The sequence below is a fragment of the Littorina saxatilis genome, linkage group LG12, assembly GCF_037325665.1.
Source record: "Littorina saxatilis isolate snail1 linkage group LG12, US_GU_Lsax_2.0, whole genome shotgun sequence".
Classification (NCBI taxonomy): Eukaryota; Metazoa; Mollusca; class Gastropoda; order Littorinimorpha; family Littorinidae; genus Littorina; species Littorina saxatilis.
The window spans coordinates 6,111,800-6,123,708 of NC_090256.1; the positions used below are offsets into that span (position 1 = coordinate 6,111,800).

At 43.4% G+C, this 11,909-nt stretch overlaps 1 protein-coding gene across 1 annotated transcript; it reads left to right on the plus strand.

The window, feature by feature from the left end:
* LOC138983269 (uncharacterized) lies at nt 1–11,897 on the plus strand. Its single transcript, XM_070356698.1, has 7 exons — nt 1–214; nt 880–973; nt 2,012–2,142; nt 2,883–2,967; nt 10,131–10,240; nt 11,121–11,247; nt 11,526–11,897. The coding sequence occupies exons 1-7, from the start codon at nt 36–38 to the stop codon at nt 11,583–11,585; spliced, it is 786 nt and encodes a 261-aa protein (XP_070212799.1). The 5' UTR covers nt 1–35; the 3' UTR covers nt 11,586–11,897.
* Nucleotides 11,898–11,909: the final 12 nt, after the last annotated feature.

Sequence of the window (11,909 nt, forward strand, 5' to 3'; positions counted from 1 at the left end):
GAAATCATTACGATACAGTCACACTTTTGTATTGAATGTACTGCCTCAGAGAAACATCAGAAATGAAGTACCACAAGTGTCTGATGTTCCTTATTGTTGGACAGCTGTGGTCACTGTGTTATTCAGCTGGCGAGTCCTGCAAGAAGCTCGGACCTTGTTCGTGTCAGTCTGACAAGGGTACCATTGACCTCTCGCCTTTGAAAGGATCGCCAAAGTAAGCCTCACCTTATGATAGATTTATTCGATAATGTCAACCATCACGGATCACACACACACACACGCACGCACGCCTACACACACACACGCACTAACGCACGGACGCACGCACGCGCACACACACATACGCACGCACGCACACACACACGCAAAACTAAGGGTTTAGGCACGCCTGCATGAAACTGAGATTAGAATAAAAAAAAGGCGACAAAACATCACGGATCCGTCTATGCTTTTGCGAACGTTAAGAGCACACATGCATCTGTGAAAAAACACCCTGTAAAGTTGGGACTTTACTTGGACTCTCTCAGGACAACATTTAGGAATTGTTAAAACAGCCGGAAGAACTAATTAAAATTGTTGGGAGACGCTTCCGCTTTCGCGTGGATACCACGTCTGAAAGCTGCACGTATTCATCGCAGGAATGGTGTGGGATTCTGTTGAAAAATCACGGTGCTATATTTATGTCAGGCATAAGATTTTTCCTCTAAATGGCACATTTCGTTTACACTTCAAAGCTCTGAAGATCATTATTCAGATTCCCAGATCGCACGATTTTCAGCGCATTCTGACCCAGTATTTTATTACAATTTCATGATTTCGTCGTTTTGTTTATTGCAATTTCATGATTTTAAGACTCTCTGCGTTTGTTCCACTGTGCAGGTTTCAAGATAAGAAGGATGCAAAGGGAGCGTATTTATTTTCCTACAACCCGTGTACACCCTTTGATGAGGGCAAAGGCTGCAAGAAAGTGTCTGTGAGTGGTGTGCTACAAAGACACAGTTCTGTTTGTGTCATTGATTCAGCTCACCATATCAGATGTGACCAGGATTTTACATGATCTATTCGATCCCTCGCCAAAAATCAACAACCTGTATGTTTTCTGTACGCAGTCGAGATTTGTGTTGAATTGATTTCTTATAAAGCCAATAAGACTATAGTGTCAATCTGAACAATTCATTTTTTGAAAATAATTCAAATTCAGAAAACATTAATGATGTTCATTTTGGTATGTGCCAATGTGGAGGCAGGATTTGATCATGACATAAATGCCTGGGCGGGTGTGAAATGGAGAGCAGACCTGTTTTGACGAGAATGACAGTGCCTTTAATGTGGTTGTTGGTGCCGTGCTTGACTGGCGTGAGAAGCTGAACTGTTTGTGAACATATACTTGCAGGCAGAAATTAATATGTGAGTCTGCCTTCATGTCGGACCGTGTGTGTATCATTGTCTGAGTGTGTGTGTGTGTGCTATTGTGTGTGTGTGTGCGTGTGTGTGTGTGTGTGAGTGTGTGTGCGTGTGTATGTGTGTGTGCGTGTGTGTGCACGTGTGTATGTGTGTGTGTGCGTGTGTATGTGTGTGTACACGCATGTGTGTATGTATGTGTGTGTGTCTATTAGTATATGTTTATGTCTGTCACTTTCTCTCTCTCTCTCTCTCTCTCTCTGATTATTATAGTAGGGACTAGCTGTAAGAAAGGACCATATGGACCTAATGCTATCATCCCTCGGTAATAAAGTTTTCGAGTTCGAGTTCGAGCTCTCTCTCTCTCTCTCTCTCTCTCTCTCTCTCTCTCTCTCTCTCTCTCTCTCTCTCTCTCTCTCTCTCTCTCTCTCCCTCTCTCTCTCTCTCAACCCCCCTCCCCCTCTCTCCCTCCCTCCCTACCTCTGTACGCTTGTGTATGTTCGCGTGAATACTTGCGATATTACGTTATTGTGCTCTTACCAATCATGCGTAAATGTACCTTCTCAGACACGTATACACTGAAATAATTCTTACTCTTGCAAATATCCAGGCGTGTCAGATCTCATTGGACAAGAAGACCCAGTTCCCCACAGGTACACAGGACTCCGCCTCCTTCTCCGACAACGGCAACAACAACATCGCCATCACATACACTGCCACAAGTGGTGATGCCACGCTAAGGTGCGTTGGTGTTTTTCGTGATCACAATTATACACCGTTTCATAATATGCACATCTGATAGTGTGTGTGAGTGTGTGGTTTTTTTTATATCTAAATTACTATTCTTGTTTGATTGGTTGGTTGTTTTGTTGGTTTCTTGTTTTGTTGGCTGGTATAAGTTGACTGGTTGGTTCATTGTGGTGTTGTTGTTGTTGTTGTTGTTGTTGTTGTTGTTGTTGTTGTTGTTGTTGTTGTTGTTGCAGCTGCTGCTGAGAGGATTAAAATGGGTAAGCCTTGACCTCAGACTAGTTTTCACTAGCAGGGCCGGACCCAGGGGGGGGTTCCAGGGGTTCCGGAACCCCCCCCCCCCTGGAAAAAGCATGTACCTTGCTTTGAGTGTTGTTGTTTTGTTTTTTGTTTTTTTTAGAAAAAAATGTGTGTGTCTCTTACAAATTTTATTCAATGTGAAATCCGATGAGAAAAAGGTACCCCCCCCCCCCCCCCACAATGCTGCTCTTAACCCTCAAAACAAGGCCCAGAATGCACCAGATTGCACAGATTTTAACCGTTTTTCAAGCAGGCGCGCGCTTGTGGCTCCGCCACTTCGCTGATTTGCCCCCCCAAAAAAGGAGGAACCCCCCCCTTACAACTCATTTGGTCCGGCCCTGACTAGTATTTTGTGTGATGTCATTCAGTTGCAGCTGAAACTGTAATGACCATCGTTAATCTTAAACTTGTACACATGATTATGTATGTTCCAGAACTACCATCGTGACTCTGAAATGCGACAAATCAGGCGGAGAGGATAAACTGGACGTGGACGGAGAAACAAGTCCTGCTACTTACGTGAGTATTTTCGCAATTGATCTGAAGAATTTCAAGAGTTGCGTGGGTGCGTATTTGGCCGAAAAGGGTACACAAAAAAAGATAGTGTTTTCATGGGTGCCCTCCCGTGTCGGAATTCGAGGAAACTGAAAATGTTTACATGGGTGCCCTCCCATGTGGGAATTCGAGGAAACTGATCAACCTGCTGAAGAAGCAAGGGAAGGGTCCATCACTGACAAACACGCCAAGTTTTCAGATGTCAAAGCTCGCAAAAAGCAATACATCAAACACTTGTGGCAGGGTGAATGCGACGGATGTGAAAGAAAAGAAACTTAATAAAATCCTCCCTTAACTGTCCGACAGCTTGCCACAATGGGCTAGATCAATTCTATTACCGTACAAGAGCACAGGCACTTTACTTTAAGGCAGTCCTTAATTTAGCCCGAAGTCGACTTCGCGAAGTCTTTTTACCGAAAACTCAGTGCTAAAGCTTCGTGCGGCCAGCTTCACCAAAACTCAGTGCTAAAGCTTCGTGCGGCCAGCTTCACCAAAACTCAGTGCTAAAGCTCCGTGCGGCCAGCTTCACCAAAACTCAGTGCTAAAGCTGCGTGCGGCCAGCTTCACCAAAACTCAGTGCTAAAGCTGCGTGCGGCCAGCTTCACCAAAACTCAGTGCTAAAGCTCCGTGCGGCCAGCTTCACCAAAACTCAGTGCTAAAGCTCCGTGCGGCCAGCTTCGCCAAAACTCAGTGCTAAAGCTCCGTGCGGCCAGCTTCGCCAAAACTCAGTGCTAAAGCTCCGTGCGGCCAGCTTCGCCAAAACTCAGTGCTAAAGCTTCGTGCGGCCAGCTTCGCCAAAACTCAGTGCTAAAGCTCCGTGCGGCCAGCTTCGCCAAAACTCAGTGCTAAAGCTCCGTGCGGCCAGCTTCGCCAAAACTCAGTGCTAAAGCTTCGTGCGGCCAGCTTCGCCAAAACTCAGTGCTAAAGCTCCGTGCGGCCCATTTCACGAAGTATACTTCGCGTAGTCGAATTCGCCCACTTAATAAGGACAGTCTTCAACGGTATTGGCCTTGAGCACAAGTACATTTTCTAACAGATGATATACTTGTGTCTGGATTAAATGCGTTCTCATGACATGTAACACGACTGACATATTCTGTTTGCAATACAATACAAAAAATTACAATGCATGTAATACAACACAGTACGATACGATACGACTTTATCATCTGAAGCAGAGATTCAATGTGCGGTCAGATAAAGAACTATTCAATCCAAGTCATATAATGGGACATTAAAACTACTTTCACATTCATTTTAACACTACATGTATCACGAACAAAAATGTACACTCATCACAAGTTGTAGGCTAAACTCATCATACAGTCATCACTTCAGCTCTTTTGCGTGACATAAATTACAAAAAAGAGCACACAAGTTTTGTGCCCTAACTGATTGTCATTTTAAAAGTGACAGTTTTACCATCCTGGTCAGAAGGTGTGCACATGGAGGTCCGTGGTGACAGAAGTAAAAGTAATATTGGAAATAGGTTGACATTTGCTTTCGACAAAAGTCAGTGGGAAGCACGCAGGGCTGATTAAATGTCACACGAACCATTACAAATCATGATCATTGATTATTATTCATCTATTGACTACGTCACTACGTAGTCACGTGAGTATTGTGCGCGCATGAGCAAGAAGTCAATTGGCGGTAAGAGCTTGAAGGTAATGGACGAGCTGTTCCACACCATGGATTAAATCGTGGTTCATCGAACTGGTTTTGTGCAGGACTAATTCTTTTTCGACTGCAAAGTGTTTGTGTATTAACGTTTTGTGTTTGGAATTCGTTTGTACGGTGAGTTGCCCCTTTTTTCATAAATGACAGTGATTTAAATCGTTGAGGGCTTGTGACCGGTTCCACCTGTGTTGTGTGTCGGAAATGAATGATAATGAGAAAGCCGGGCCTGCTGAGTCAGGAGATAGACCTAATCCGAAGCCTAGCTCGGAACAAGCGAATCAACAAATTATCCAAGATTTGATGCAACAATTAGATGCCAAGTGGGAAAAGAAGTTCGCTGCCCTCTCGAACCCCACGCTGCTGAGCCAGCAAAGTAGGTTACAGGCACAGACAGGCCCTGAGTTGGTCGAATCACAGTCTGAAAAGCCTCAAGGTTGCAAAAGAAAGGGGGCTAGTGCTCCTAATGCAAAGAAGGGCAAGACGCTCATGAAAAAGCGCAAGGTCGAATCGAATCAGCCTGAGAGCAATGGGGATTCTGAATCTGATAGTCATTATCGCTCAGACTCGTCTGATGGAGAAATCCTTGTTGAGGATGACGTACTCTCGATAGTCTGTTCGGACGAAGATTTGATGAAAGAAATTGATGGTGAACTAGACCGAGAAGAAATCACTGCTGACGCAGTAGCCTCCTCAATGGCGGATTTGATTGATAAACGGTTTGCCAAAGGACTGGGCGAAGAAAAGTTCGCTGAGAGGATAGATCTATACCCAAGGCCCATCAACTGTCAGAAGTTGCAAGTGCCAAAAGTAAACACTGAAGTGTGGAAACTGTTGCCCGTGAACGCAAAAAAGGCGGACCTGAAGCTAGCCTCTATCCAACGCGCTGTGATAAAAGCCGCGACTGCAGTGACGTCATCCACGCAGGCACTTTTTAAAGCGCAGAGAGAAAAGTCAATGAAAGACGGGAAAACCGGTAAAGCCATTGTCAAAGCTAACTCGGATGCTCTCGCTATGCTTGGGCATGCCAGCAGAGAGCTCTCCCTAAGACGTCGCTATGCGCTACGCCCACACCTCCCAAAACACATGATAGGGCTGTGTTCGGACTCGGTGCCAATTAGCAGCCAACAGTTGTTCGGTGACAATTTGTCAAACTCGCTAAAGGAGGCCAAAGAGCTCGACAGATATGCACAGAGTACAGGTGCGAATGTGGATAGACGAGGGTTCAACTTCAAACCGTGGAAAAACAATGGTCGAAAGTCTTTTTTAGGCATGAGACAGCCGCAGTGGCAGAACAGATTTCAGAGTCAGAAGAGGCAGTTTGGGGGAAAGAACAGTCAGAGAGCGCAGTTCCCCAGGAGAAACTAAATGACGATGCTGTCACTTCTCAGGTGAGAGAACTATCTGTATGTCTCTCCTCTTTGCTCACAGATATAAAGATGGAGACCTCTCTCTTTCAAGGTGGTAGAATAAAGCAGTTCTTGGATATCTGGAAATCATTAACCTCAGATCCTGAAATCATTCAAACCGTGTCTGGTGTTCACCTTGAGTTTAATAAATCTAGATCAACACCTAGATCTAGTCCATTTAAAAACCAACCTTTGTTGAACAAACAGGAAGTGAAAGTAATTGATTCAGAGATTCAAAAGCTGAGTGCAAAAGGAGTGATAGAGCAGTGCGAATTTGAACCGGGGCAGTTTGTTTCACCTGTTTTTACACGGCCAAAGAAAGATGGCACACACAGGATGATTCTTAACCTAAAGTGTTTGAACAGAGACATAGCTTACCATCATTTTAAGATGGAAACGCTACAAGCTGCTGCGTTGAAATTGGTGACGCAAGACTGTTTCATGGCTTCCATAGACCTGAAGGATGCATACTATTCTGTACCAATCTTTGAAGGCCACAAAAAGTTTTTGAGGTTTGAATGGGATGGTAAGATGTGGCAGTTTAATTGCATGCCAAATGGTCTCGCACTTGCTCCACGCAAATTTACAAAATTGTTGAAGCCTGTGTTTGCTACCTTGAGAGAGAAAGGTCATCTGTCCACCGTTTTTCTGGATGATTCTCTGTTACTTGCTGAGACAAGACTAGCATGTATGCAAAATGTGATTGATACAGTGCAACTATTGCGATCAGTTGGTTTCATTGTTCACCCAGGAAAGTCAGTGCTTGAGCCCAGCCATTGTGTTCAGTATCTTGGGGTAATCATAGATTCAAAGCAGATGATTACCACTCTTACACCTGATAGGAGTGCAGACCTGCTTTCGTGTTGTAAGACTGCAATGTCCAAACTCTCAATGACAATACGATACTTAGCCAAAGTCATAGGGAAAATTGTAGCGGCATTCCCTGCAGTGAAATATGGGCCTCTATACTACAGACAGCTTGAAAAGGAGAAAAAAGCAGCGCTTGCTAGCAGTAAAGGGGATTTTGATTGTTGCATGAGTCTGTCTTTTTCTGCAAAGTCAGAACTACAGTGGTGGATAGATAATGTGTCGGCTTCTTACAACAACATACACCAGTCTGCACCAGATATCACTCTTTCTTCTGATGCTAGTCTCACAGGTTGGGGCTGTGCACTTGGAGACGCACAGTCAGGTGGTTTATGGTTGCCTGTTGAAACACAGTTCCATATTAATTACCTTGAGTTAAAAGCGGCATATTTTGCACTGCTGTGCTTTCAGGATCAACTTATTGGTAAGCATGTGCGCATTCTTGTTGACAATACCACGGCTGTTGCCTGTATCAATCACATGGGTACTAGTCATTCGGATACGTGTGACTCTATTACAAATACAATGTGGCTGTGGTGCATCACTCATGATATCTGGCTAAGTGCAGCTCATATTGCAGGGAAAGATAACACTGCTGCTGATTCTGAATCAAGGAAAATAAATCTGGATACAGAGTGGAAGCTGGATGAGACAGTATTAACTCAGGCTCTCAGTTCTTTGCAGGTGAAGCCTACTATTGACTTGTTTGCATCCAGGTTAAACAAACAAATGGACAGGTATGTGTCCTACAAGCCAGACCCAGAAGCATTTGCTGTAGATGCTTTTTCCATGAACTGGGGAAATGTTGAGTTTTATGCATTTCCTCCTTTCAGTGTTATCACACAAGTTCTCATGAAGATTCGTCAAGACATGGGCATTGGAGTGGTGGTGGTTCCACGCTGGACGACGCAGGTTTGGTGGCCTCTGCTCAACAATCTCCTGATCCAGGAACCAGTGGAGATGGAAGGGAAGGAACTCTTGACGCTACCTTCTCACCCGGGCAAACTGCACCCTCTTCATCGTTCCCTTCGACTTCTGGTATGCAATGTATCAGGGAACGCTATCTCCAGGAAGGCTTCTCACAACGTGCTGCAGACCTGATGATTCAGTCTTTCAGATCATCGACTCAAGCTGTGTATAACTGCTATATTTCAAAATGGCGATCTTATGCTTCAGAGAATAGTTTTGATGCTGACATAGCTTCACCTGCAAGAGTAGCTAACTTTCTTGCTTCGCTGTTTGACGCTGGAGCAGGTTATAGTACTGTCAATTCTGCCCGTAGTGCGTTGTCAGCTTACTTACCCATGCTATCGGGTCAGACGATAGGAAGTCATCCAGTTGTGTGCAGAGTGATTAAAGGTGTTTTTGAAGAAAGACCTTCTTTCCCTAAGTATACTGACACCTGGAATGTGAATGTTGTATTAGACTATTTTGACAAGCTTCATCAACTGCATGAACTTTCTTTGAAGGAACTGACACTGAAAACGTGTATGTTAGTAGCTTTAGTCACAGGTCAAAGGGGACATGCTCTACATTCTTTAATGGTGGATGATATCAGAGTTTTTGATCAGAAGTGTGTGATAGTGTTTTCAAGCAAGCATAAGACTACTAAACCTGGGTTTCACACAGAACCTGCTGAAATACTCGAATTCACAGATAATGAGAAACTCTGTCCTGTACGTCACTTGAAGAAATATTTGACTGTATTACTAAGCCCTTAAGGAAAGGGAAGCAACTCTTCATCAGTTATTCAAAACCTCATTGTGCTGTAGGAAAACAGACTTTTTCCAGGTGGATCAAAGCTGTGTTACGGAGTGCTGGCATAGACACAAAGAAATACACAGCACATTCCACACGAAGTGCGAGTTGTAGTGCAGCAGAAAAGAGAGGTGTGCCCTTGAAAACTATACTCAAAGCTGGTAGTTGGGCAAGTGACAGAGTGTTTGTTAAGTTCTACAAGAAAGATGTTTCTGTTTCAAATTTTGGTCAGATAATTCTTGATGGTTACTTTGAGAATAAAAGTTAGAACTCTTTAATTGTCTGATTGAGTGTGAGTTCACATAGACTGTTTCTGAAGTCTCACGTGACTACGTAGTGACGTAGTCAATAGATGAATAATAATTAGAAAATTAAACTAGACTTACGCTAGGAAGTTGAAGTTTAATTGAAATTATTAAGAGTCTATTGACAGGAACGGAGGAGTTACGTCCCTCCCTTGTCAGTAGATTTATGATGATTCAATAAACTGACCCTCCCTATAAGTCGTCAGTCTAGTGACCACACACAGCTCTTAACATTGACTTCTTGCTCATGCGCGCACAATACTCACGTAACTCCTCCGTTCCTGTCAATAGACTCTTAATAATTTCAATTAAACTTCAACTTCCTAGCGTAAGTCTAGTTTAATTTTCTAATTAAACAAACTTCCTCTTCTCCGCGGCAATCAGCCGGGCAGTTTAAACGTTGGAAGTGTGAACGCAGACTTGTGAACATCCTGCATTGATGCTTTGGTGACTAACAGAAAAAACAAGAAATCTTAATATATGAGGCTGCAGAAATTACTTGTAATATTCTGCAAATGTGTTTCAACAGAAATCGTGTTACTTTTATTGTCGGCTCACGTAAGTGTAGCCTATGCGATGGTAAACTTTGTCTGTGTGTATTGTTTTCTGATTATATTATTAGACTTCGAAAGCTTGTTTGGGTTTGATTGAGTTAAAGTTGCATTAAAATGCAAAGACTATTTTGCAAATCACTCTAGATTTGTCCATACTAATACATGGGATCAAAGCATCCCTCAACTTGGATGTATACCCAAATTCTACATCGTGACTGGCTCCTGTGGAAAGTGGGAACTCTTTGCTCAATTAAACGTTCACACTGACATCAATTTCAGCTACAAGATTAATTAAGTAAAAGAGTTCAACTTTTCATAGAAATCAACCCAATAGTTAGCACCAAAGATGCTTGTGGGAGTCGTTAAAAAAAGTCAAGAAACATTCGAACGAGAGTGCTTTTAGGGAACTGAATATCACGGTTGATAACGCAGTTAATTACGTGAAACCACCACGTACAGCGAATATTAAAATGATAGTTTTTAGTGCAAATATCTATTCTGATGTACAAACTAACTATTTTATGTTATCGCTCGGGTTTTTTCCTTTTTTTGTTTAGACGATGACACTGACCAGCTCTCACTGTTGTCCGAAGTCTGGCCCCTCGCCGCCTAGTGGTGGGGGTGGTGGCTCTGGAACACTGTCCATTGGCTCCGTCATGCTGATCGTGTAAGTGTTGTTGTCTTGAAGGATACCTTCCTTCTTGTGTTATCTATCTTGTTAATCGCTATATATCCGTCTTGGGTTAACATGGATTAAGAGCATCCTCCCATTTGGCCCCATGCCCAAAGCATGTACAGCCTCGCTGCTTTTTGTCTGCAGATTAGGGTTTTTGTACAATATTTTTTTCGGAAAAAAACCCCACTATTGTAAAAAAATGCATTCACACTAAAGGTGCACTCTGCTGAATGACACTTTTGTCAAAACAAGGAAACGAATTCAGCAAACAATCATTGTCTGCACAGAGTTCTAGGTCGCGTGTAGTTGTGCCATTCGATATACGTATGCATAACATGATGGTCATTGAATAAGGCAGGCTGATTTGGGATGAGGTCGCGGCTGGTCGTCACTTCCAATGTCGACCGTTGCCTTGGAAACACACGTGGATCGTGGGTTAACTCTCGCGCAGGTCAATTCTCAACGCTTATTTTATGGCATAGGCTATGTCACAAGAAATGGTTCTGCAAGAGCTGTGTTTCTGATGGTCTGACTCGTTCTATTAATACAGCAATAAAGCGATAACTGTCCTTGAATGATTTTTTCCCAATAACTGTCCCAAGGACAATAAGAATACGAAATTATCATTCATCCAAAAGATTATACCCTCGGGTTTCATAGCCCAATCAAAGCTGTCCTGAAGTTTATGACTTAGTTATTGGAGAATTAAGTTCTTGACATGGAGCACTTACCGTGTGAGTAAAATCGTCACTTGCAGCAAATACCAGTATTGACATTTTACACTGAGTCCCAGAAAATTGTGACACCACTCCATTGGCTAAAATAGTCATATAGTCATACTGAATGCGGTGGCATGCTTTCTGCATTTCAGCGTCCTTGCCCTGTTGGTGGTGTATGTTGCGGCGGGCGTAGGGATACAGAAAGGTGTGCGCAAAGCGTCCGGAAAGGAAACCTTTCCCAACTATACCTTCTGGTCGTCTCTACCTGGATTTATCAAGGTAAATTGGAATCGGAGAGCAATTTGACTACAACCACACAAGCAAGCAAGCAAACAAATACTATAAGCGTACAGCTTGTTGTTGACATTTGACTAAATGTAAAAACGTCAAGGACCCGACACCACTACCCCTTCCCCACCCCCTCTTATGTTTGCCTGGCTGGCTACTCTTGTACAAGTACACACACACACACACACACACACACACACACACACACACACACACACACACACACAGAAGAAAAAAAACAAATGAACAAGCTTTTTTTTCTTTTGCAGGATGGAATGATATTCACGTGTTCCCGGTGCAAACGAGGATCCTCGTATGATCAGATATAAACTTAAATCACCATTGTCTGGTTTTCACTCGAAGAAAAGGTGCCTTTCCAAACCTAAAAAAAAAGTGTGCTGTGTGTGTGTGTGTGTGTGCGTGTGTGTGTGTGTGTGTGTGTGTGTGTGTGTGTGTGTGTACGTGTGTGTGTGTGTGTGTGTGATCGTAGGGGGGGGGGTGTCTGACTGTCCGTTTGCGCGTTCGCGTGCAGTGTGTAATATTGCGAGTAAATGGAACACACATGTTTTTGCATCTTCTCTGCAGACGTTTTTCATTTGTGTTTGAACATTAAAAGCAGGAGGAATCGCCCTTGAGTACTACCTTGGCTTTGT

Excerpts from the sequence above, each read along its gene's own strand:
- LOC138983269 (XM_070356698.1), top strand. The coding sequence starts at position 36 with ATGTACTGCCTCAGAGAAACATCAGAAATGAAGTACCACAAGTGTCTG. Across the intron at positions 2,968-10,130 it reads AAACAAGTCCTGCTACTTAC|ACGATGACACTGACCAGCTC; the intron begins GTGAGTATTTTC and ends TTTTTTGTTTAG. Across the intron at positions 11,248-11,525 it reads CTCTACCTGGATTTATCAAG|GATGGAATGATATTCACGTG; the intron begins GTAAATTGGAAT and ends TTTCTTTTGCAG.